The sequence below is a fragment of the Vitis riparia genome, chromosome 15 (genome assembly GCF_004353265.1).
Source record: "Vitis riparia cultivar Riparia Gloire de Montpellier isolate 1030 chromosome 15, EGFV_Vit.rip_1.0, whole genome shotgun sequence".
NCBI classification, from domain to species: domain Eukaryota; kingdom Viridiplantae; phylum Streptophyta; class Magnoliopsida; order Vitales; family Vitaceae; genus Vitis; species Vitis riparia.
The window spans coordinates 20,909,721-20,934,177 of NC_048445.1; the positions used below are offsets into that span (position 1 = coordinate 20,909,721).

The following is a 24,457-nucleotide window of genomic DNA, read 5'->3' on the forward strand; positions in this document are numbered from 1 at the left end:
AGCTTTAATTTCTAGTTTACTAATAAATTAGATCCATATTCTTGATTTAATGTGTTAGGTTTAAAGATAAAAACAAAATATATTAAGTTTTTTTTAAATAAAATTTATATTTATAATATGATGTTAATTGTTAAGACCATGATTCAATCTTGGATTTGACTGTGATTCACTATTGGCCTTATCAGTCCATAATTTGGATGTTATAGTAGAAGGGCCACTGTTTTGAATATTATTTGGCATGCAAAACAAAGCTATCGTTTAGTCTACTTGCATTCCTCTGGCTTTGTTTTCTACCCTCCTCTCCTTCTCTGTAACATTGGAGAATTTGCTTGTGCGTTGGTTTAGGCATAATGGTGCTTGCGGATCCAATTCTGAGTCTTACTGCTTCCATACTCGCAATATCCGCTTTGGTTGCCAAGGGGATGCCATGGATCCTTGCATTTGGGCTCGACTTTGATGATCTTTCGAGAACAGCAAGCATAATCCAAGAAATCGTTACACGCGCAAATGAAGAGCAGATTCGAGCGACGCAAAACTGGTTGCTAGATTTTCAAGATGCCTTTTGTGATCTACAAGACTTAAGGGACACTACGGAAATCCCAGAATATTTGAGGGGAGGTAATCCTTTCTGTTCTATACGCACTTGTTGTACGATTAAGAAAATGAAAGATAGGTTTCGTCAGCTCAGGAAAAGAGCTCAATTCATCCAAACTCTCGTTGTTAACGAGGGTGCCTGCAGTCCCGGGCTCTCTTCTACTGCTTCTCATGTGGATATTGCTACCATTTTTGGTAGAGACAACGCTAAAGAGGAAATAATAAAGATGTTGTTTAGCACAGCATACCGCGGAGACGGTGGCGTAACAGTCAGTCGCATCGTTGGAATGACAGGCGTGGGAAAAACAACTCTTGCCCAAATCGTCTACAATGACGATAGAGTAAGGGAACATTTTCACCATACGATGTGGGTCTGTGTCAACCACCATTTTGACCATTCGAGGATTCTGAGAGAGATGATGGTGTCTCATTCTCAGATGATCAATTACACCAGTTCATCCCAGAACCAGTTGTATGAGGAATTTCTAAAGTTTGTGGGCGGAAAAAGGGTCTTACTTGTTCTAGATGGTGTCCGGACGGTTAACAATGGAGACTGGAACAAGCTTCTCTATCTCCTAAAAATGGGAGCGATAGAAAGCAGTGTTTTGGTTACCAGCCAAAGAAGTGATGTTTGCGGTGCTATGGGAATGGAAGTCCAAAATGTTTACACCCTGGACCCTTTGAACGACTCCGGATCGTGGGCTTTGTTCCAACAAAGTGCATTTACACAAGGCAATTGTCCCCCGGAACTTGAAAGTTTCGGAAGGGAAATCGTGGGCAAGTGCAAGGGTTTGCCTTTGGCAGTCAAGGCAATGGGAGGCCTTTTGCAGAACAATCTTGATGCAAGAAAATGGCGAAAAATCTCGCAACTTGACGTATGTGAAGCCGAGAAGGTGTGCAGGTCTGAGAAGCCTAACATTTTGCCTATGTTGAAAGTGAGTTATAATCATCTGCCTTCCTATTTAAAGCCGCTCTTTTCCTACTGTTCCTTATTACCTAAGGGGCATTCATTCAACAAGAAGGAGTTGGCCCAATTTTGGATGGCGGAGAGTTTAATCCAACCCCAAGGACAAGAAACGATGGAGGAGACTGCAAGTGAACATTTCGATGATTTGTTAATGAGGTCCTTCTTTCACAGGATAAGTCCTGACAATAAGAGCCAAGATTACAATTACATGATGCATGACCTGTACCATGAGTTGGCGCGATACATTTCTAGCCCCTATTGTTACCCAGTGGAAGATAGCAAGAAACACAATTTCTCTGAAAAAATTCGTCATGTATCATTGGGCTGCAGAGATGTAGAAGAAGTTGTTTTCGACGTGGAAGAAGCTGTTTTGGAGATTATTGATAAATGTAAGAAGGTGCGCACACTCTTGTTTCCCAACTATCATTTGAAGAAAGAGTTTGGAAAAGCCCTTGACAAAATGTTCAAGAGTCTGAAATACATGCGGGTGTTGGATCTGAGCTCAAGCACAATCCTCGAACTACCAAAATCAGTTAAAGAGTTGAAACTGTTACGCTACCTCAATCTCTCCAAAACTGAAATCAAAAGGCTCCCTGACTCTATTTGCAAACTCTTCTATCTGCAAACCCTAAAACTGTTGGAGTGTCCACAGTTCTCCCAATTGCCCCAAAACTTGGCCAAGCTAATAAACCTGCGACATCTTGAGCTAGATGAAGAGTTCTGGTACAATACCACCAAGTTGCCACCAAGAATTGGGAGCTTAACCAGTTTGCATACCTTATATAAGTTTCCAATTCAGCGTGAGGTCGGGTATGGAATTGAAGAGCTGAAGGGCATGTCATACCTAACAGGAACGTTGTATATTTCAAAACTTGAGAATGCAGTGAAAGCTGGGGAAGCAAAATTGAACAAGAAAGAAAGCCTTCACAAACTGGTGTTGGAATGGAGCTCTGGGGATGATGCTCTACAAGATGAAGCTGCACAAGTGAGGGTGCTTGAAGACCTACGGCCTCACTCAGACCTCAAAGAGCTCCAAATTTTTAACTTCAGGGGTACCGTATTTCCACTTTGGATGACAGAGGGGCAGCTCCAAAATCTGGTTACTGTTTCCTTAAAATTTTGCACAAGATGCAGAGTCCTCTCACTGGGTGGGCTACCCCACCTTGAAAAAATCAACATTAAAGGAATGCAGGAGTTGGAAGAATTACAGGAATTGGGGGAGTACCCTTCCCTAGTTTTTTTAAAGATCAGTTACTGCCGCAAGCTGATGAAGTTGCCATCTCACTTTCCTAATTTAGAAGATCTGAAGATCAAAGATTGCGACTCTCTCAAGACCCTTGCTGTGACCCCACTTCTGAAAGTTCTAGTACTAGTTGACAACCTTGTTCTGGAAGATTTGAATGAAGTGGATCATTCCTTCTCTAGTCTTTTGGAATTGAAGATTAGTGGTTGCCCAAAGCTGAAGGCATTACCACAGATATGTACCCCAAAGAAGGTGGAGATTGGTGGGTGTAATTTACTGGAAGCCCTCTCAGCCCGAGATTACTCCCAACAACTTGAGCACTTGATCCTGGATGAATGCGAGGATGAAACACTGGTAGTGGGGGCAATACCAAGGAGCACTTCTCTAAACTCTTTGGTCATTTCAAACATCTCAAAGGCAACCTGTCTCCCCAAGTGGCCTCATCTTCCTGGTCTCAAGGCTTTGCACATCCGTCATTGCAAAGATCTGGTAGCTTTATCCCAAGAAGCATCACCATTCCAAGATTTGACCTCTCTCAAACTCTTGTCCATCCAAGGCTGCCCCAAACTTGTGGCATTGCCTGGTGGACTCCCCACAACACTAGAATGTTTGACTCTTAGTTACTGCACAAATCTTGAGTCCCTTGGTCCAAATGACGTGCTGAAGAGCCTTACCTCCCTCAAGGATCTTCACATCAAGCATTGCCCCAAAGTTCATTCATTACCAGAAGAGGGTGTTTCTACTTCCCTTCAACATTTGGTAATTGAAGGATGTCCCACACTAGGAGAGCAATCTAGAGGGGACGGAGGTTTAGACTGGCCAAAGATCATGCACATCCCTCACATAGAGATTGATTCCACCCAAGTATCACCGTCCCTCGATTTGTCAAATCAAGTGCAAGGTCACCCCAAAGCATCTTCAACTCGTTGGTATCATCATCTTATGCCACCGAAAGGTTAGTATCTCCATTAAGGGGAGATCATGTTTTCCTCATTTATATTTGTGTGCTCATTACTATAAAAACTGAAAATCTTAATGCCAATTGTCAAGTATCTAATCTAAAATAGGTTCCAGCATCGGAAATTTGGCTGAAAATTGTCCCCTTAATTTATTTATAACCACAATTTCAAATTTTTACTAATCTTCTGCATGCCTTGTAACTCCTAAGGAACAGAACAATTTCATCCCCTTTCTTTTAAGGTGACTTTTCTTGTCTAGAGATAAACTTCTAGCCCTTATTTCATCAGCATGAAGCTTAAAAAGAGTTTCTTTTTCAAAGAAAAAAAAAAAAGAAGTTAGAAGCCTTCTCTTCAATCCTTGCTTTTCAGGTCCAGTTTAGAGGATCTTCAATATAAAACGAAGAACCCTCTAAAAGTTAATATCTGGTCAACGACTAAAAGAAAAAGTAATTCTACTTGATTGGTGCCATTCCAAGAGGGAAGCATCCCTCCAAAGGAGATGATTAGATTTTTTTTCTGTGTTCTATCATTTCCATTGTTCAGGTCAACTACAAGCCTTCCGGAAAATCAGACAACAACGGATTTTACATGGTTTAAATGCAACAATAAAGTTAAAATGACCATTTCTGGGTTTTTTTCCTCCTTTTTTATGTTTATTATTATTATTATTATTATTATCATTTTATTTTTCATGTGCTGTGCATATATATTTGGATGAGTAGATGTATTTAGATTGAAATCAGTAGATATAGTTTTCTTTGCAGGAAGAATTTCAAAAGGTAAGGTGCCTGTAGAACTATCAAGTAAATAAAAAACATATGGTGTTCAACAACCCAATGGCCACATACATGATCATTGGTCATTTTTCTTTAAGACACGCATTTGGATAGAAACTGAAGATTCACAATGTTTCAGGAGGAAAGATTGAAGGGAAGCATCCAGCGGAGGCATCAAATTCAGCAGAACATAGTGAGTGCTCAACCATACAGTAACAATAGTTCATAGATGCTCATTAATCTTTGCTCTTTCAAATATACATTTGGATGGGAAATGAAGATTTGACAATATTTGCAGGACCAAATGTTAAAAGAAAAGGACCCCCCGAACCATCAAGTGTAGGAGAACGCAGTGAGTCAGCAATATAGTAACTATAGGATAGATGATTATGGATCCTTTTCCTTATAGACATTGATTTGGGTAGAAAGTGAAGTTCCATAATCTTTGCAGGACAAACTTTTGATAAGGGGACAATAGAACTACCAAATCTGGTAAAACGCGGTAAGTACTCAACAATATTATTTTACTTTTAGACATTGGTTTGGATAGAAAATGAAGTTCCATAATTTGGCAGGAAGAAATTTTGACAAGGAGAGGCTAGAACCATTGAATTTGCTAGAACATGGTGAGTACTTAACAAGATAGTTTACTTTTAGAACTTGGCATGGATAGAAAGTGAAATTCCATAATTTTTGCAGAAAGAACTTTTGACAATGAGATGGCAGAACCATCAAATTTGGAAGAACATGGTGAGTACTCTACAACATAATTTTACTTTTAGATATTTGTTTTAGACATAAAATCAAGTTCCATAATCTTTACAAGAAGAACTTTTGATAAGGAGACACTAGAACAATCAAATTTGGTAGAACAAGGTGAGTACTTAATGACATAATTTTACTTTTAGATATTGGTTTTGAAAGAATGTTGTGTGGAATAGTTCAAGAGCACAAAGATAGAACAATTCATACAAAGGTATATCAGGTTTAAACATGGTTGAACCAAACATGTCTACATCCAAAGATGAGAGAGGATCATTCCATTATACCATAGATAATATTATATAGGATGGAAACCAAATATAACTATTAGGTTCCCAAAATCTCCCATGTTTCCCCACTCTTTGTATGTACACGCTTAAGCATGAGGCCCTCACTCCTCTGAGTGTCTCCCTTTACATCTCTATCCACCTCGTATAGTCTTTATAAGCTCATCTCAATCTCACAACCTTTTCTCCTCATGACTTAGGATATTTATAGAAATATTCATAACAACTTTCCTTATAGAATAAGGAAATCTAATATTAAAATAATATATGAATATAGAAAATAATTCTATACTAATTAGGAATTTGAGACACTTTTCAACAATCTCCACCTTAGATCAAATTCCATTAAGTCAATCTTCATCTCTTCATGACACATTTTTTGTATCACATCTCAATGAGAGAACAATCAACTTCACCTTTAACTAAAATTCTTTTTGTCATCATCTTGTGTGCTTTGTTCTCTTTTATTCTTCCATAAATCTTCAACTAAGACTTTGATACTAGTTTATTGTACCAATGGAAGTTGTAATGACAACAATGTTAGTTCAAGAACATAAAGATAAAACAATTTACACAAAGGTATAATAGGTTTTAATGTGATTCAACCAAACATGGCAATTCCACGGATGAGAGAGAATCATTCAAATATACCATCAAGAATATTACAATGGACAAAAATAAGATACAACTACAAAGTTCTTGAAACATTCTATGTTTCCCTACTCCTTGTATCTACACCTTGAACCATGAGCTCCTCGCTCCATCGGGTGTCACTTATTCTCTTATTCTTCCTCACATCTCTATCCACCTTGTATAGTCTTTACAAGTCTATCTCAATCGCATAAACTTTTTCCTTAATGACCTAGAATATTTATAGAGATATTCCTAACAACTTTTCCTATTTCATAAGGAATTTTAATATTAAAATGACATAAGAACATAGGTAATATTTGATACAATATTCTTTTCAAAAAGGGAATCCATACTAATTAGGAATTTGAGACATTTTCCACAAAAGAAAGTGAAGTTTAGTAATCTTTGTAGAAAGAACTTCTGACAAGGGGACACTAGTAACATCTAATTTGGTAGAACAGGGTAAGTACTCAATGACATAATTTTACTTTTAGACATGGGTTTAAATAAAAAGTAAAGTTCCATAATCTTTGTAGAAGTAACTTTTGACGAAGAGAAGCTAGAACCATCACATTTGGCTAAACATGGTGAATACTCAATGATATAAGTTTACTTTTATATATATCTGTTTGGACAAAAAGTGAAGTTCCATAATCTTTGTAGAAAGAACTTTTGCTAAAAAGACGCTAGAACCATCAAATTTGGCAGAACACGGTGAGTACGCACAACTTGGTAGGTACTCCATGACATAATTTTACTTTTAGACATTGATTTTGATAGAAAGTGAATTTCCATCATTCTTGCAGAAAGAACGTTTGACATAGAGGTGCCAGAACCATCAGATTTAGCAAAACATGGTGAGTACTCAACAACATAATTTTACTTTTATTGACATTGGTTTGGACAAAAAGTTAAGTGTCATAATCTTTATAGAATTTTTTTTTGAGAAGGAGACGCTAGAACCATTAGATTTGGCAGAACATGGTGAGTAATCAACAACATAATTGTAGTTTTAAACGTTAGTTTGGACAAAAGGTAAAGTTCCATAATCATTACAGGAAGAACTTTTGACGAGGAGAAGCAAGAACCATCAAATTTGGGAGAACATGGTGAGTACTCAACAATATAATTTTACTTTTATAGAAATTGGTGTGGATAGAAAGTGAAATTTCATAATCCTTATAGAAAGAACTTTTAAGAAGGAAACATTAGAACCATCCGATTTGGCAAAATATGGTGAGCACTTAATGGTATAATTTAACTTTTAGACATTGGTTTAGACAAATAGTAAAGTTCTATCAAATTTTGCTAAACATGGTGAGTACTCAATGATATAAGTTTGCTTTTATATATATTGGTTTGGACAAAAAGTGAAGTTCCATAATCTTTGTAGAAATAAATTTTTCCAAGGAGATGCTAGAACCATCAGATTTGGTAGAACATGTTGAGTACGCACAACTTGGTAGGTACCCTATGACATAATTTCACTTTTAGACATTGATTTCGATAGAAAGTGAATTTCCATAATTTTTGTAGAAGGAGCGTTTGACCCAGAGATGCTAGAACCATCAGATTTAGCAAAACATGGTGAGTACTCGATGACATAATCTTACTTTTATAGACATTGCTTTGGACAAAAAGTGAAGTTTCATTATCTTTGTAGAAAATCTTTTTTACAAGGAGACGCTAGCACCATCAGATTTGGCAGAACATGGTGAGTGCTTAACAACATAATTGCACTTCTAAACATTAGTTTGGATAAAATGTAAAGTTCCACAATCATTGTAGAAGGAACTTCTGACGAGGAGAAGCAAGAACCATCAAATTTGGGAGAACATGGTGAGTACTCAATGATATAATTTTACTTTTATAGAAATTGGTTTAGATAGAAATGAAGTTTCGGAATCTTTATAAAAAGAACTTTTGAGAGGGAAACGTTAAAACCATTTGATTTGGCGAAATATGGTAAGTACTCAATGCATAATTTTACTTTTAGACGTGGGTTTGGATAAAAAGTAAAGTTCCATAATCTTTGTCAAAATAACTTTTGATGAAGAGAAGCTAGAACCATCACATTTGGCTAAACATGGTGAGTACTCAATGATATAAGCTTGCTTTTATATATATCCGTTTGGACAAAAAGTGAAGTTCCATAATCTTTGTAGAAAGAACTTTTGCTAAAAAGACGCTAGAACCATCAAATTTGGCAGAACATGGTGAGTACGCACAACTTGGTAAGTACTCCATGACATAATTTTACCTTTAGACATTGATTTCGATAGAAAGTGAATTTCCATCATTCTTGCAGAAAGAATGTTTGACATAGAGGTGCCAGAACCATCAGATTTAGCAAAACATGGTGAGTACTCAACAACAGTGAAGTGTCATAATCTTTATAGAAAATTTTTTTGAGAAGGAGACGCTAGAACCATTAGATTTGGCAAAACATGGTGAGTAATCAACAACATAATCATAGTTTTCAACGTTAGTTTGGACAAAAGGTAAAGTTCCATAATCATTGCAGGAAGAACTTTTGACAAGGAGAAGCAAGAACCATCAAATTTGGGAGAACATGGTGAGTACTCAACAATATAATTTTACTTTTATAGAAATTGGTGTGGATAGAAAGTGAAGTTTCATAATCTTTATAGAAAGAACTTTGAAGAGGGAAACATTAGAACCATCCGATTTGGCAAAATATGGTGAGCACTCAATGGCATAATTTAACTTTTAGACATTGGTTTAGACAAATAGTAAAGTTCTATCAAATTTTGCTAAACATGGTGAGTACTCAATGATATAAGTTTGCTTTTATATATATTGGTTTGGACAAAAAGTGAAGTTCCATAATCTTTGTAGAAATAAATTTTTCCAAGGAGATGCTAGAACCATCAGATTTGGCAGAACATGTTGAGTACACACAACTTGGTAGGTACCCTATGACATAATTTCACTTTTAGACATTGATTTCGATAGAAAGTGAATTTCCATAATTTTTGTAGAAGGAACGTTTGACCCAGAGATGCTAGAACCATCAGATTTAGCAAAACATGGTGAGTACTTGATGAGATAATCTTATTTTTCTAGACATTGCTTTGGACAAAAAGTGAAGTTTCATTATCTTTGTAGAAAATCTTTTTTACAAGGAGACGCTAGCGCCATCAGATTTGGCAGAACATGGTGAGTGCTTCACAATATAATTGCACTTTTAAACATTAGTTTGGATAAAAGGTAAAGTTCCACAATCATTGTAGACGGAACTTTTGACGAGGAGAAGCAAGAGCCATCAAATTTGGGAGAAAATGGTGAGTACTCAATGATATAATTTTACTTTTATAGAAATTGGTTTAGATAGAAAATGAAGTTTCAGAATCTTTACAAAAATAACTTTTGAGAGGGAAACGTTAAAACCATTTGATTTGGCGAAATATGGTGAGTACTCAATGGCATAATTTTACTTTTAGACGTGGGTTTAGATAAAAAGTAAAGTTCCATAATCTTTATAGAAATAACTTTTGATGAAGAGAAGCTAGAACCATCACATTTAGCTAAACATGGTGAGTGCTCAATGATATAAGCTTGCTTTTATATATATCCATTTGGACAAAAAGTGAAGTTCCATAATCTTTGTAGAAAGAACTTTTGCTAAAAAGACGCTAGAACCATCAAATTTGGCAGAACACGGTGAGTACGCACAACTTGGTAGGTACTCCATGACATAATTTTACTTTTAGACATTGATTTTGACAGAAAGTGAATTTCCATCATTCTTGCAGAAAGAACGTTTGACATAGAGGTGCCAGAACCATCAGATTTAGCAAAACAAGGTGAGTACTCAACAACATAATTTTACTTTTATTGACATTGGTTTGGACAAAAAAGTTAAGTGTCATAATCTTTATAGAAATTTTTTTTGAGAAGGAGACGCTAGAACCATTAGATTTGGCAGAACATGGTGAGTAATCAACAACATAATCGTAGTTTTAAATGTTAGTTTGGACAAAAGGTAAAGTTCCATAATCATTACAGGAAGAACTTTTGACGAGGAGAAGCAAGAACCATCCAAAATTTGGGAAGAACATGGTGAGTACTCAACAATATAATTTTACTTTTATAGAAACTGGTGTGGATAGAAAGTGAAGTTTCATAATCCTTATAGAAAGAACTTTTAAGAGGGAAACATTAGAACGATCCGATTTGGCAAAATATGGTGAGCACTCAATGGCATAATTTAACTTTTAGACATTGGTTTAGACAAATAGTAAAGTTCTATCAAATTTTGCTAAACATGGTGAGTACTCAATGATATAAGTTTGCTTTTATATATATTGGTTTGGACAAAAAGTGAAGTTCCATAATCTTTGTAGAAATAAATTTTTCCAAGGAGATGCTAGAACCATCAGATTTGGCAGAACATGTTGAGTACGCACAACTTGGTAGGTACCCTATGACATAATTTCACTTTTAGACATTGATTTCGATAGAAAGTAAATTTCCATAATTTTCGTAGAAGGAACGTTTGACCCAGAGATGCTAGAACCATCAGATTTAGCAAAACATGGTGAGTACTCAATGACATAATCTTACTTTTATAGACATTGCTTTGGACAAAAAGTGAAGTTTCATTATCTTTGTAGAAAATCTTTTTTACAAGGAGACGCTAGCACCATCAGATTTGGCAGAACATGGTGAGTGCTTAACAACATAATTGCACTTTTAAACATTAGTTTGGATAAAAGGTAAAGTTCCATAATCATTGCAGGAAGAACTTTTGATGAGGAGAATCAAGCACCATCAAATTTGGGAGAACATGGTGAGTACTCAACAATATAATTTTACTTTTATAGAAATTGGGGTGGATAGAAAGTGAAGTTTCATAATCTTAATAGAAAGAACTTTTAAGAGGGAAACATTAGAACCATCCGATTTGGCAAAATATGGTTAGCACTCAATGGCATAATTTAACTTTTAGACATTGGTTTAGACAAATAGTAAAGTGCTATCAAATTTTGCTAAACATGGTGAGTACTCAATGATATAAGTTTGCTTTTATATATATTGGTTTGGACAAAAAGTGAAGTTCCATAATCTTTGTAGAAATAACTTTTTCCAAGGAGATGCTAGAACCATCAGATTTGGCAGAACATGTTGAGTACGCACAACTTGGTAGGTACCTTATGACATAATTTCACTTTTAGACATTGATTTCGATAGAAAGTGAATTTCCATAATTTTTGTAGAAGGAACGTTTGACCCAGAGATGCTAGAACCATCAGATTTAGGAAAACATGGTGAGTACTCAATGACATAATCTTACTTTTCTGGACATTGCTTTGGACAAAAAGTGAAGTTTCATTATCTTTGCAGAAAGAAAATTTTACAAGGAGACGCTAGCACCATCATATTTGGCAGAACATGGTGAGTGCTTAACAACATAATTGCACTTTTAAACATTAGTTTGGATAAAAGGTAAAGTTCCACAATCATTGTAGAAGGAACTTTTGACGAGGAGAAGCAAGAACCATCAAATTTGGGAGAACATGGTGAGTACTCAATGATATAATTTTACTTTTATAGAAATTGGTTTAGATAGAAAATGAAGTTTCGGAATCTTTATAAAAAGAACTTTTGAGAGGGAAACGTTAAAACCATCTGATTTGGCGAAATATGGTGAGTACTCAATGGCATAATTTTACTTTTAGATGTGGGTTTAGATAAAAAGTATTTGTAGAAATAACTTTTGACGAAGAGAAGCTAGAACCATCAAATTTGGCTAAACATGGTGAATACTCAATGATATAAGTTTACTTTTATATATATCCGTTTGGACAAAAAGTGAAGTTCCATAATCTTTGTAGAAAGAGATTTTGCTAAGGAGATGCGAAAACCATCAGGAGTACTGAATAATATAATTTTGCTTTTATAGACATTACTTGGGATCGAAGGTGAAGTTCCATAATCTTTACAAAAAGAACGTTAGGCAAGGTGACGTTAAAACCATTAGATTTCGCACAATATGGCGAGTACTCAATGATATAGTTTTACTTTTAGACATTGATTTAGATAGAAAGTGAAGTTCTACAATTTTTTTAGGAAGAACTTTTAATCAAGAGATGCTAGAACCATTAGATTTAGCAAAATATGGTGAGGACATAAGGTGAAGTTCCATAATCTTTGTAGAAAGAACTTTTGACAAAGAGACACCAAAGCCATCAGATTTAGTAGTACATGGTGAGTACTCGAAAACATAATTATACTTTTAGACATTGGTTTGGACACAAAGTAAAAGTTCCATAATCATTGTAGGAAGAACTTTTGATGAGGAGAAGCTAGAACCATTAAATTTCGGAGAATATGGTGCGTACTCAATGATATAATTTAACTTTTATAGATATTGGTTTGGAAAGAAAGTGAAGTTCCATAATCTTTATAGAAAGAACTTTTGAGAAGAAAACATTAGAACCATCAGATTTGGTGAAACATGGTGAGTACTTAATGGCATAATTTTACTTTTAAACAGGTTTGGACAAAAAAGTAAAGTTCCATAATCTTTATAGAAAGAACTTTTGACCAACAGAAGTTAGAACCTCAAATTTGGTATAACATAGTGACTATATAACGATATGTTTACTTTTATAGACATCGGTTTAGATAAAACATGAAGTTCTATAATCTTTGTAGAAAGAACTTTTTATAAGGTGACACTAGAACCTTTCGATTTGACAGAACATGGTGACTACTCAATGACATAATTTTACTTTAGATATTGGTTTGAATAAAAAGTGAAGTTCCATTATCTTTGCAGAAATAACATTTGACGAGATGCTAGAACCTTTGAATTTAACAGAACATGGTGAGTGCTTAATGGCATAATTTTACTTTTTGACATTGGTTTGCACAAAAAATGAAGTTTCATAATCATTGTAGGAAGAATTGTTGACAAGGAGATGCTTGAACCATCAATTTTGATAGAAAATGGTGACCAAATACCCAAATTACAATGCAAGCTTTTTATAATTAAAAAATTAGGGTGAAAGAGAGGCAAATACAAGTTAAGGCATATAAAATCCAAGCATTAGAAGGGTCTCACAAGCATATTATAATGCAGAAATAGATTGAAATTTAAGAGATAATTAAAATACGCAAGATGAAAATGCAAATTTCATGCATTAAATGAACAATAGTTTGGTAAAATAACCATGGGTGCTCACCAATCAAAGAGCCATCTCTCTAATTTATGAAAAGTATATATATAAAAAAAAAGTCAAGCATAAATTTCTCCACAAATTGAGACTAATAACCAAAATACATGAATAAATGTAAAAATAGACTTACAAATGGAGTCGAACATAGACAAAAACATCTCAAGTAAGATTATATCAAAATGAATGAAAATGAGATCTACCCTATTCCAATAAAAAACATGAAGAAATCTGAACTCTAGAAAAGACCAAAGAGGCCTCCCTAAAGAAGTCCCCCATCTCCAGCTGCAAAATAGGGTATCTGTTGTCCTTGCTTGGTGACACATAGAGGCAACCTAAGGGACCACCAAAAATCTAAGAACTAAAAGGGAAGTGCCAAAAACAAAAGTAGGATTGAGCAAGAAATGATTTCATAGCTAGGTTGGGTGGCAGGTTTTGGCCTCATGGGACATGCCATCTTATTACCATCCAAAGGTGGCAGTGGCTGAGGGATGGCTTTAGGGTCCTTGGATGACTCATTTTCACCTCATCCTTCCTCTGTTTTAAGCACTTGCCCTCTTCCACTCCATGCTTGTGCTTCGGGTGATCCCAGGATGTTCCTTTGAGTTGCAAGACATCAAAATTTTGAAAATGTGAGATCACTAAACACCCGTGGGGTAGCTCAACATTGGTGATTGAGGAGTGCACTAGTGACATTATCTCACTAGGAATGTGATTTCTGTTGTAATTAACATGTATGTTATGTTTGGTTCCTAGAAAGTACTAAGCAAAGAAAAAAGAAAGTTAAGAAGAAAATACTAAAAAAAAAATAATTAAAATTAGTTACAAACTTAGTAATACAGAGATCGACTATAGTTCATAGATGATCATTAATATTTTTTATTTTAGACATATCTTAGTTTGGATTGAAAGTGAAAACTTGTAATGTTTGTAGGAGGAACTTCTAACGGAAAGGAACCAGTAGAACCATTAAATTGAGCAGAACATAGCGAGTGCCTAACAGTAGGATCATCAAATTTACCCAAGCATAGTCAGTGCTTTACAATACAAATAACTATAGTCGATAGACTGATCTCTTTTTTGTTTGAGATATGGGTTTTCCTAGAAAGTGAATATTCATAATGTTTACAGAAAGAACTTGTAAGGGGAAGGAGCCAGCAGAACAATCAATTTTCTTTTGACTTGTCTTTGGATGGAAAGAGAAGATTCCTAATGTTTTCCCTATGTTCCATTTAGCAGAACATAGACTTGTTCTCAACAATATAATATTGATAATTCATAGATGATAAATTGATTTTTTTGCTATAGCATATAAATCAATCATTTTGAAAGAAAATGAAGATTCACAATATTTGCAGGAGCAAATTCTAAAATGGAAGAGAGCCCCGGAGAACCATCAAGTTCACCATTACAATGTAATTGCATGCCCAACCATATTATAATAATAGTTCATAGATGATAACTGATCTTTTTTCTTTTAGATATGAACTTGGACAGCAAGTGAAGGATTCCTACTATTTTTACTTGCAGATTACAAGAGAATGGAGCCAGGAGAATCATCAAATTTAGCAGAAAATAGTAAGTGCTAAGAAATTCAATATCCATATGATAGTTGAAAGATGATCAGTGAATATTTTTCTCCCTTTTAGATTTGGGTTTCTTAAAATCTGGAGGATGAAATTCTAAAAAGGACTTGGCAGCATATACGTATCATTAGTGGTGTTCAACAATTAAAACCAGAAATATAATTCATGCAAGATATATTGATTTGTCTGTTGCGTTTTTTTGGGTTCAAAATGATTATTATTATGTTTGCTGTAGGAAATTCTATAGGGAAGGATACCATAGAACAATCAAGTTTAGCAGAACGCTGTGAATGGTCAATAATATGATGGCCATAATCTCTACCTTGGTCAATGATCACTACAATAAAATACGCACATTTAGGAGGGCTGAACAAAAGCCCTAAATAAAGAACACCTATACTCGGAGTCAATTAGTATATTCATGTGTAGAGATTATACATGATTTTTGGACCTGGTAATAAAGTTGGTGCAGCCATAGGTTAGGGAAACAACAACAGGAGGTTCATTTCTACAAACATAGGAGGACTCTTGTGGACATAGTTCTTTTTTTTTCTTTCTTTTGAGGTTGTGGATATATGGTGTGACTAATTGTAAAAATTCGGCAAACTTAGGTTATGTTTGGAAATTGTTTTCAAAAATAGTTTTATTTTTTTTAAGAATAAAAAAATAGATAAACTTGTTTGGTAATTAAGAAACAAAAAATAGTTTTTTGTTCTTAAAAACGTAAAATAGGGTGTTTTCAAAACATATTTTAGTTGGTTAATTTTAGTCATTTTCATGTTTTATTTACGATTGTTTTAGAAAATAATTGTAGAAATATGGAGAATGGTTAAAAATAAAGTACTATAGATATAAGTTACTTTTAAAAAATATTTAAAACCATAGAAAATAAGTTAAAAATATTTCAAGTTCCCAAATAAGCTTTTATTCTACAAAACATTAAATAATAGTTTACAAAACAATTCTTAAAAACTAGTTGTTAGAATTATTTTCGAAAACACTTCCTAAGCAAAACCTTACTTTCTATGACTACTTTAAAAGAAGTAATTGTGTTTAGAAAAAAGCTTAAACTATTTTGCTAAAACTTGAAAATCTTACCTAAACATAGATCATGTCATATAAATCTAATTACAAGTTAAATGAACTATTGTCCTATCAATTAAAAACCAATCTAACTAATAATATTTTTGTTGGGAAAATTGTGGTACCCCAGCATTAAAAATTAAGTGAAATAGGGAAGACAATAATTTTAAGTGGTAGGCACAATTTCCTATGTCCACGAGAGAGGGAGATTAAATTCAATATTAAACTTGAGAAATATACACTCAAACTCTCTCAACCTCTTTCTAACCAAAACCCAATAACCCTATGCCTATCTCTCTTCACTCTTGGACTATTCATTTTTTTTACTCTCTCATAAAATTCTATGTAAAACCATACATGTTTTAAGAATCTTTTGGGTTGACCCTCATAAAAAATATTTTTCTAATCCTAATCAAACTTAAAAAGGTAATCTACCAAAGCCTAAATTTTATAAACACTGACTTTCATAGAAAAAAAAAAAAAGAGTCAAAATTAGCAACAATATTCTCTACCTCAACTCAAATTCCTTCAATCCATATATGGGGTTCTCTCTCCTTGATACCCACCTTTGCATCCCTTATGGGTGGGGTTTCACTACTATATAATTAATGAGAATAAATATGTGTTAAGTTCAAACTCTCATTGTATTTGACTTGAGAAATCGTTTTTGTCTTCTTCATAACTTCATTTCTTTTACAATTAATCCAATCCTTGTGCCAAAATTACCATTTGCTAAAAGTGGGATTTGATCATCTTACCTTTGTGTTTTTTGTGTAATACCGACATCTTGTCATATTGTTCTACTCTTATAACTTCTTTAGCACTAATGTAAGACTTTTCATTACTTGACTTCTTTGTCATAATTTTACTTGAAATTGTCTTTCCAGTCAACTTGTCTAAAATTTTCACATTTTTCCCCTTCATAGCTATGGAAGCACCTTTATTAATATCCATAATACCATCTTTGTAGAAAAATCATAGTTTAAAGTGTCTAGAGCCCTCAAAGAAATTAACTCCTTAATTATGGAACATGCTCAACATTAGTGAATGTTTTACAATACTATCAAATATCTTCATTTTCATGATACCAATCTAATGGCTTCAAAGCTAAGACTATTGCCCACTAGAATAGTACTAGTATCATATTCGTTATACGTGTCAAAACATTCCTTATTAACAATTCAAAATTCAAGAGTTAGAAAAATTTTCACCAACTATAATAGATAAAACATCTTCATCATTAGCAAACTTTTCATGGACAGCATTAGCAAAATGTATGAAATCTCTTTTGATTCAAGCTCTTTCTTTGCTTACATGCTTGGTCAATTCTTCATAGTTATCTCTTGATATATCTCTTTTTGTGGTAAATGCAATAGGAAAAATAAAGTGAAATAGAGAAGGCAAGATTTATGTGCTTGGACATAATTACCTATATGTCCATCAGAGAGAGAAAGATTAAATTCACTAATAAACTTCAGAGATACACACTCAACTATCTCAACCTCTCTCTAGCCAAAATTGAATATGCTTATTGCTTATCTCTTTTCACTTAGGATTGGCAACGGGGCGGGTTTGGGCGGGGCCACCCCTACCCCATTCCCGTCCTAATTATATAAATCTATTTCCCATCCCTGTCCCATACTCGGGGCGGGGCGGGTTAATGGGACCCCATCCCCGTACCTCTCGAGGCGGGGCGGGGTCGGCTTGAGAGGTTAGTTTCGGCATTCAATGAGGTCCTGGTTTTTTGAGGGCAATTCGAGCATTTCAGTAGAATTGGTTCGGGATTAAAGTGAAGTGATGGATGGGTATGTGGTAACTGTGAAAAGGAGGGATGACATGATTAAAATAGAAAAAAACAAAAAAACAAAATAAAAGGAGGTAGGAAGGCTATTCGCCAGCAATACCAGTTAGACGGTGACGCTGCCACGTCAACCGGCCAGTCCCTTATCTCCACGTCAGAACATCATCAGTACCAAGGGGGCAGGTCCATTAGACGACCCATATTGCCTCCACTAAACCCCAAATCCAGCGGCTCTACTTGACTCTTCTAGACTCTTCCATTCAATAAGAAGAAAGCCCTGAACCCAGTTTCTACTCTTAACCCTGGTTAAACAAGGGGCAAAGGGACACAGCGTTGTTAAGCGCTAGTGTATTGAGATAAGCAATAGGACCAATGACAACGATTCCGAGGATGGCACCGATGACAATGGCGAAGCCCTAGTGCTGGTAGTTGTTGTAGTAAAGGAAAGAGTCAGCGTAGAGGACGTAGGTTGAGCAACTGACTCTTCATTTTCCCCAAACCCCATTTCTCTTCTTACCCACTAGATCAGATTAGATTCAAACCCAAAGTCTGTTGGTAATTATAATTTCGAGGTCGGGTAACTACAAACCCATACCTGCCCTAAACCCGATTCAAGTTTCACAAAACTATCCCATACCCGTCCCATACCCGATTAATTTATCTCATACCTGTCCCAATAGGGGCGGAGCGGGGCGGGTGACTTGATTGACCCGTGAAATTGCCATTCCTATTTTCACTCTATCGATTATTCACTTTCTTTTATAAAATCTTATATAAAACCCCATATTTATAGAGTTCCATGGGTTAACCTTAAACAATAAGTTTCCTAATCCTAGCCACACTCAAAAAGGTAATTTATTTAAACATGAATTTTATAAATATTTTGACTATCCAAAAATAATAATAATAATAAAAAAAGAGTCAAAATAAATAACAATTTTGTGTTGCATACGGAAATGCTTGATAATTTTGGAGTTCTCAATCACGTACGTATCAAGATTCCTAAGTGAAGTAGTGAACAGTGATTAATAAAATCTGAAGCACATCATCTTTTATTTATGTTGGAAATTCTATCATTTCTTTTCTTTTTCCCATAATGCTAATAGACACTGGCAATTTGTGCGTTGCCACTGTTTATTAACATATAAAGCTTTTACTCAAGCATATAAAGCTTCCAAGTTTTATCATTAATGCGTGCTGCTTGGATTTTATTACAATTCTTGATCCCAAGGATTCCCTCGTCTCTTGAATAACAACCCTATGGACATAGTGGACAGGTAAACTAAACAAAAGTGTTGATATCATACCAAATTTTAGTTTTGAATTCAATCAAACCGTTAGATGAGTAAAAATTCAAGATCTTAAATTTCTTTTACTCAACAAGCTTTCCTTTACACCCTTTTATTATTTAATACTATTTTTATTATTATTACTATTTTGTATGGACAAACTACATTGAAATAAGATGTATTGATTGACATATACTACATTGTCCTAAAATACATTATATATGTAGTGCCAAATATAATGATCATTACAATGTTGGGTCAGTTGCAACATATTAATGAAAGAGCATGAAAATAAAACAATCTATATATAAGGGCACACGATATTTTAATGTAGTTCAACTAATCATACCTATGTCTATAAATGAGAGATAAAATTCCACTATATTATAGAAAATATTAGATAGGATAGAAACAGGTACAACTATTAGGTCCCAACATATCTCATATTTCCCATTATTTGTATCTTGATCATGAATCATGAATTCTTTTGCTCCATTGGATGTTTCCCACTATTTCTGGTATCTTCATCTTGAACTGCAAACCCTCTTACTCTACTAGGTATCCTTTGCGCTTTCTCACATTTCTATCTATCATGGTTTGTCGTCACAAGCCCATGTCTGTTTCATAATTTTTTCCCCTCATGACTTGGAATATTTATAGACATATTTCTACTAGTTTTCTTTATTATATAAGGAATCTAATTATAATCACATATAAACTTGGGAAATGTTCTATACAATATTCATTAAAAAATATTCCAATAAGAATTTGGGACACTTCTAACCCATCATGCTATTAGTTATAATCTAAGGCCTATAACCGCATTAAATGCATATATTACATATATGTGTTTATTTATTTATTTTGTTGGTCCTAGAAGGTGTTTTTAGTAATGTTATTTGTTTCTTTATTTTCAACTATTAAAAAATGTTTGTAATTTTATTTAAATAAAATAAAATCTACAGGTACAATCTTGTTGTTTAAACCTTTTGCTTTTTTTTTTTTTTCATAGATGAAAATAGCCTCTAGTATTCTAAAAATTACATAATATATGTCTATTATGAGCTCAATTTATATAAGTTAGTAACCTGTAAAGCAAATTGAAATATTTGATTTTTTAAAATTAAATTAACCTAATAAAATTTAAAATAAAAAAAACTAGGTGTCTCATTTTGATACATTTCCTATTTTTCATTTGTAAATTAGAAACTTTTATATAAAAATAAAACATGTGCTAAAATATAACTTTTAAGAGTCACTTCAAAACATTTTTAAATTTGAGGTCATAAATATTTTTTGATACCTTAATTTTTTAAACCATTAAACTTCTAAAAGTTTTGGAATTTTATATAAAAGTTATCAATATTTTTTTATTTTAAAAATAAAAAATAGGAAGTACTGTATCCATAAGAGCACTAATTTATTTTGATTTGGTTTATTAGTCCATGGGTGTTGATTGGTTTTCTTAATTGTTTTCTAATTAATGCCACACAATGATTTGCATGCATTATTGTAAGAAAAGTATACTTAGATGCTTTTAGTTGTATGAGAAGTCCTAAAATTCTTGTTTCATTCAGCTCCATTCGAATACTGAACGCTAAAATCTGATTGTAGGGCATTGAAGCTGGATGGCGATTCAAGGGGAAGGGTTGCATGTTTCTTGAAATTAGTGAATGCAGAATAACTGTTTAGGTGATGAATAAGGTCCACTGAAACTATTTAGACAGCATTTGGTGTACTTGATTATTTCCTTTTCATCGTCCTTTCGCGTGTGTTATTTTCATTCGAAGACCTCGAGACGCAATATGTTTTACTTAAAGGATATATTACATATGCATATCAAGTGAACTAATCTAACCTAAAGTTCTAAAACCTTGATCACTTCATAAAACACCTTTCTTGAGGATGTAGTAGAGGAGAAGTTTCTTATAAGGCTAGCCTCTTGGAGAAGATATTTAGTAATCCTTAAGGGAATTAAAGAACATGAAGCTTATAAAAAGTAGCATTTCCAGTTTCCCATCGTTTTCATGCTTGAGAAGATTCCACATGATTTCCTTAAAAGGGAGGAGGAAACATCGGATAGGAAATTACAGTTGGTAAAGTCGTCATGCTAAGATAGTTTCAATCCTTTATAAGGCTCTTTTGATAGAAATTGGTGGTTGAAGTTTGAAATGTATTAAGATTAACTGTTTGTACAGGCATGTGATTTTGGTTGTAAAGGATCTATTTATGTTCCTCATAAGATAACACATGGAGGACAATGACACATCAGTTTTTAAGATAGAGGATCATACTATAGTAGTGTTGTGCTCATAATGATTAGTGGTAATGAGTTGGCTTTCATGGTATAGTGACCTATACGTCCTCATGATGATGTAATACCCCAAACCCAATTTAGGGGTAAAATCATAATTTAGAAATTAATTAATTAATTAATTAATTAATTAAATTAATTTAATAAGGGTAGAAAAGTATTTTCACTTTTAAAAGCCTTAGGCACAAATTAGATTTTCCCTATCTTCTCTATTTAGAAAACCTTTTTACACAGGGATTAGAAAGATTAAAAAGCATAGGGGTGAAGATTTGGAGGTTTAGGGTTTAAAGATCAAATTTTCAGGTAAGTTTTTAATCATCGGATTAGTATTTTATATTCATTAATTAGATTTGAATACTTTAGAGATCTCAACCTAGATTAGGGTCTGTTTATTTAAGTTTTTAAAAAAAAATTAAAAAGATTGGAAATTTGTGATTATAAGTAGAGTTGTTAATGAAAAAAAAAAAGAAAAAGAAAAAGAAAAAGAAAAAGAAAAATCAAAATATTCAATTAAGTAGATCTAAAATAATAATATGAAGAAGATTTCTGGATTTTGGAGTTTGATGCACTACTTCGGGGCGGCAATTTGAAAAAAACAAAAAAGAAAGAAAGAAAGGAAACGTGAGAGCCAGTAGGGTGTTGATTTGTAAACTAGAGGGTGGAATAAGTTAAAATAATAATAATAATAGATGTAGTTGGTGGCTTGGAGTAATGGTGTTGCAGGTAATTGAAAGTAATAATACTAAATGTGTGTGTATCTATATATATATATATATATATATATATATATATATATATATATATATATATAATAGGTGAAATGATGGAATTATGGTTAAGTGATAGTTGGATGATGGGAATAATAATAATAATAATAGTTTTTGGTACAAGTTTTAATTTGATTTAAGTACATAAAAAAATAAATAGTTAGGATAAAATTAGGAAGGAATATGAATTTTATAAAAATTTGGAAACTTACTAAATTTATATTATTATTGTTTAAGAAGTTGAAAATAATTTTGGGTGGTGATAATATTAACATAAGAAATTAATTAAGATCACTAATACTAAATAAAATATTTTAAAGATTTTCAAATTTAGACCTTTAGATAAATAATCAATAATTATAGTTGTGCATAATATTATGTTAGTTAGGTGATGAGTAAATTCGTTAAGTTAAATACTTCAAGTTTTTTAGTGTTTTTTTTAAGGTGAGGGAAATTAATGCAAATTTTGTAAAAAAAAATAATTTTCTTTTTATATTATATTTTGAAATGTGTAAAAATATTATTTTTATTTCTATGCATGGATCAAATATATGTTTTGTATGGAAAATATGTTTGATCAATTTCTTTGTTTATGAAAAATGAAAATTGTGGAGATATGATGTTTTGTTTTGTAAGTTTGAATTAGTGCAATAAAGTGTTTGACTCTAGTTTCTATGGCCCTATAATAGGTTATAATAGTTGACATTATAAGGTTTTAGTCAACGAGTTATAATAGTTGACCTTATGGCCTTAGTTAGCGAGTTATAATTATTGACTTTTGGTTTTGTTCACTTTACATGGAACAAATTTGAAACTAGCCATTCATTTGTGAAGTCCCACCTAATTGGGCACCATTTGTTATTTGATAACTAGAGTAAAAATATTTTGAATGTATTTGATTTGATTTTGATGAGAAATTATTTTGAAATGGATATGAGAAAGTTTTGTTAAAAAATTTGATTGTATTAACATTTTGAACTCAAAAGTTTTTATGAAAATAATTATACGATATATCTCTAGTTTGTAATTATAATTGAAAATGTTTGATCCATGAAGCTGTATTGATGTTCCTTATTAAGTTTTAAGCTCATGCCCCTTCGTTGATAAATTTTTTTCAGATACTCTTAGTTTGGGTGAGGAATGATGGCTAAGCTTGGAATTTTTCTTTGTTAGGAGCTTTGTTCAAACTTTATTTTGGACATTGTTTAGATGTTAAAATTTGAGTCCCATTTGAATTATTTGGACAATAACACTTTGGTTGATATGTTAGTTTTTAAAGTTGATATTTGGAGATTTTAGAATTTATTTATTTTACTATTCTAAACAAGAATTTGGTAGTTGATAATTTCCAATTACAAGATGAATGTTTGTGTCATTTCCACTTTAAGCCTTTGAGTTTAAGGTGTGAAATGATCGTCATGCCCTTAGAGTGGGTTTTGGGGCATGACAGATGATGTGTAGAGGAAAAATCAAGGTAGATGTGGTGTAGTTCAAAATGAAAATTATTTACAAAAGTATATTCCAAACCGAATTCAATTAAGGAAGTTTTGAAAATGAAATTTTGTGAAATAAAATAAGCCAAAATTCAAAATGAAATAACCATCATTTGAAAAACTATCGAATTCAAAATTCAAAATTCATTAGAGATTGATTTCAAAGGTGCATTGGATCACAAAATTGATATACTCTATACGTAGTTAGGTAATGACCTTAAAATCTTCCCTATACCAATTTTAGATTTAGCATTAAGTCTTGATCATTTCATTTCAATTCAATTCATCAATTATTTGCGATTCAATCCAATATTAAAATTTAATCATCTTTTAGTTGTTCATATAGTGTGTCTACACAAAATCAACCAATCTAGTGCTTAGCCATTCAATGAATATATTAACAAAAAAACTACAATATTCCTTATTTAAGATGATTATGAAAGAAGATTAACTTAGGTTCAATTAATTAATTCAATTGGAAAGCCTTCTCTATTAGCTCCAAGGACTCGAATTCACCATGAATCTCACCTCTAAATCCTTCCTCTTTGAGAGATTAAGAAAATGGAGAACCAACCTCACAATTCGTGATTGACTTAAAAGAAAATGAAAGAAAAACTTTAATAAAATGAAAGAAAATGTGTTCTTTTAAAAGGAAATTAACTTACAAATCCTCTCAATACAAAATTGATTGAAACATTTAA

The 24,457-nt window shown here is 33.2% G+C and overlaps 1 protein-coding gene across 1 annotated transcript; it reads left to right on the forward strand.

Moving 5' to 3' along the window:
• The first annotated feature begins 252 nt into the window (after positions 1–252).
• On the forward strand, positions 253–21,196 carry LOC117932751 (putative disease resistance protein RGA3). Its single transcript, XM_034854045.1, has 36 exons — positions 253–3,759; positions 4,679–4,732; positions 4,838–4,891; positions 4,991–5,041; positions 5,115–5,165; positions 5,239–5,289; positions 6,885–6,953; positions 7,028–7,078; positions 7,280–7,330; positions 7,615–7,683; positions 7,758–7,808; positions 7,885–7,935; positions 8,010–8,060; positions 8,387–8,455; positions 8,530–8,580; positions 8,621–8,671; positions 8,746–8,796; positions 8,873–8,923; positions 9,081–9,149; positions 9,224–9,274; positions 9,351–9,401; positions 9,476–9,526; positions 9,855–9,923; positions 9,998–10,048; positions 10,589–10,657; positions 10,732–10,782; positions 10,859–10,909; positions 10,984–11,034; positions 11,319–11,387; positions 11,462–11,512; positions 11,589–11,639; positions 11,714–11,764; positions 11,953–12,003; positions 14,782–14,838; positions 14,954–15,001; positions 20,797–21,196. Exons 1-36 carry the CDS (start codon positions 351–353, stop codon positions 20,802–20,804), a joined length of 5,286 nt encoding a protein of 1,761 aa, XP_034709936.1. The 5' UTR covers positions 253–350; the 3' UTR covers positions 20,805–21,196.
• The last annotated feature ends 3,261 nt before the right edge of the window (positions 21,197–24,457 follow it).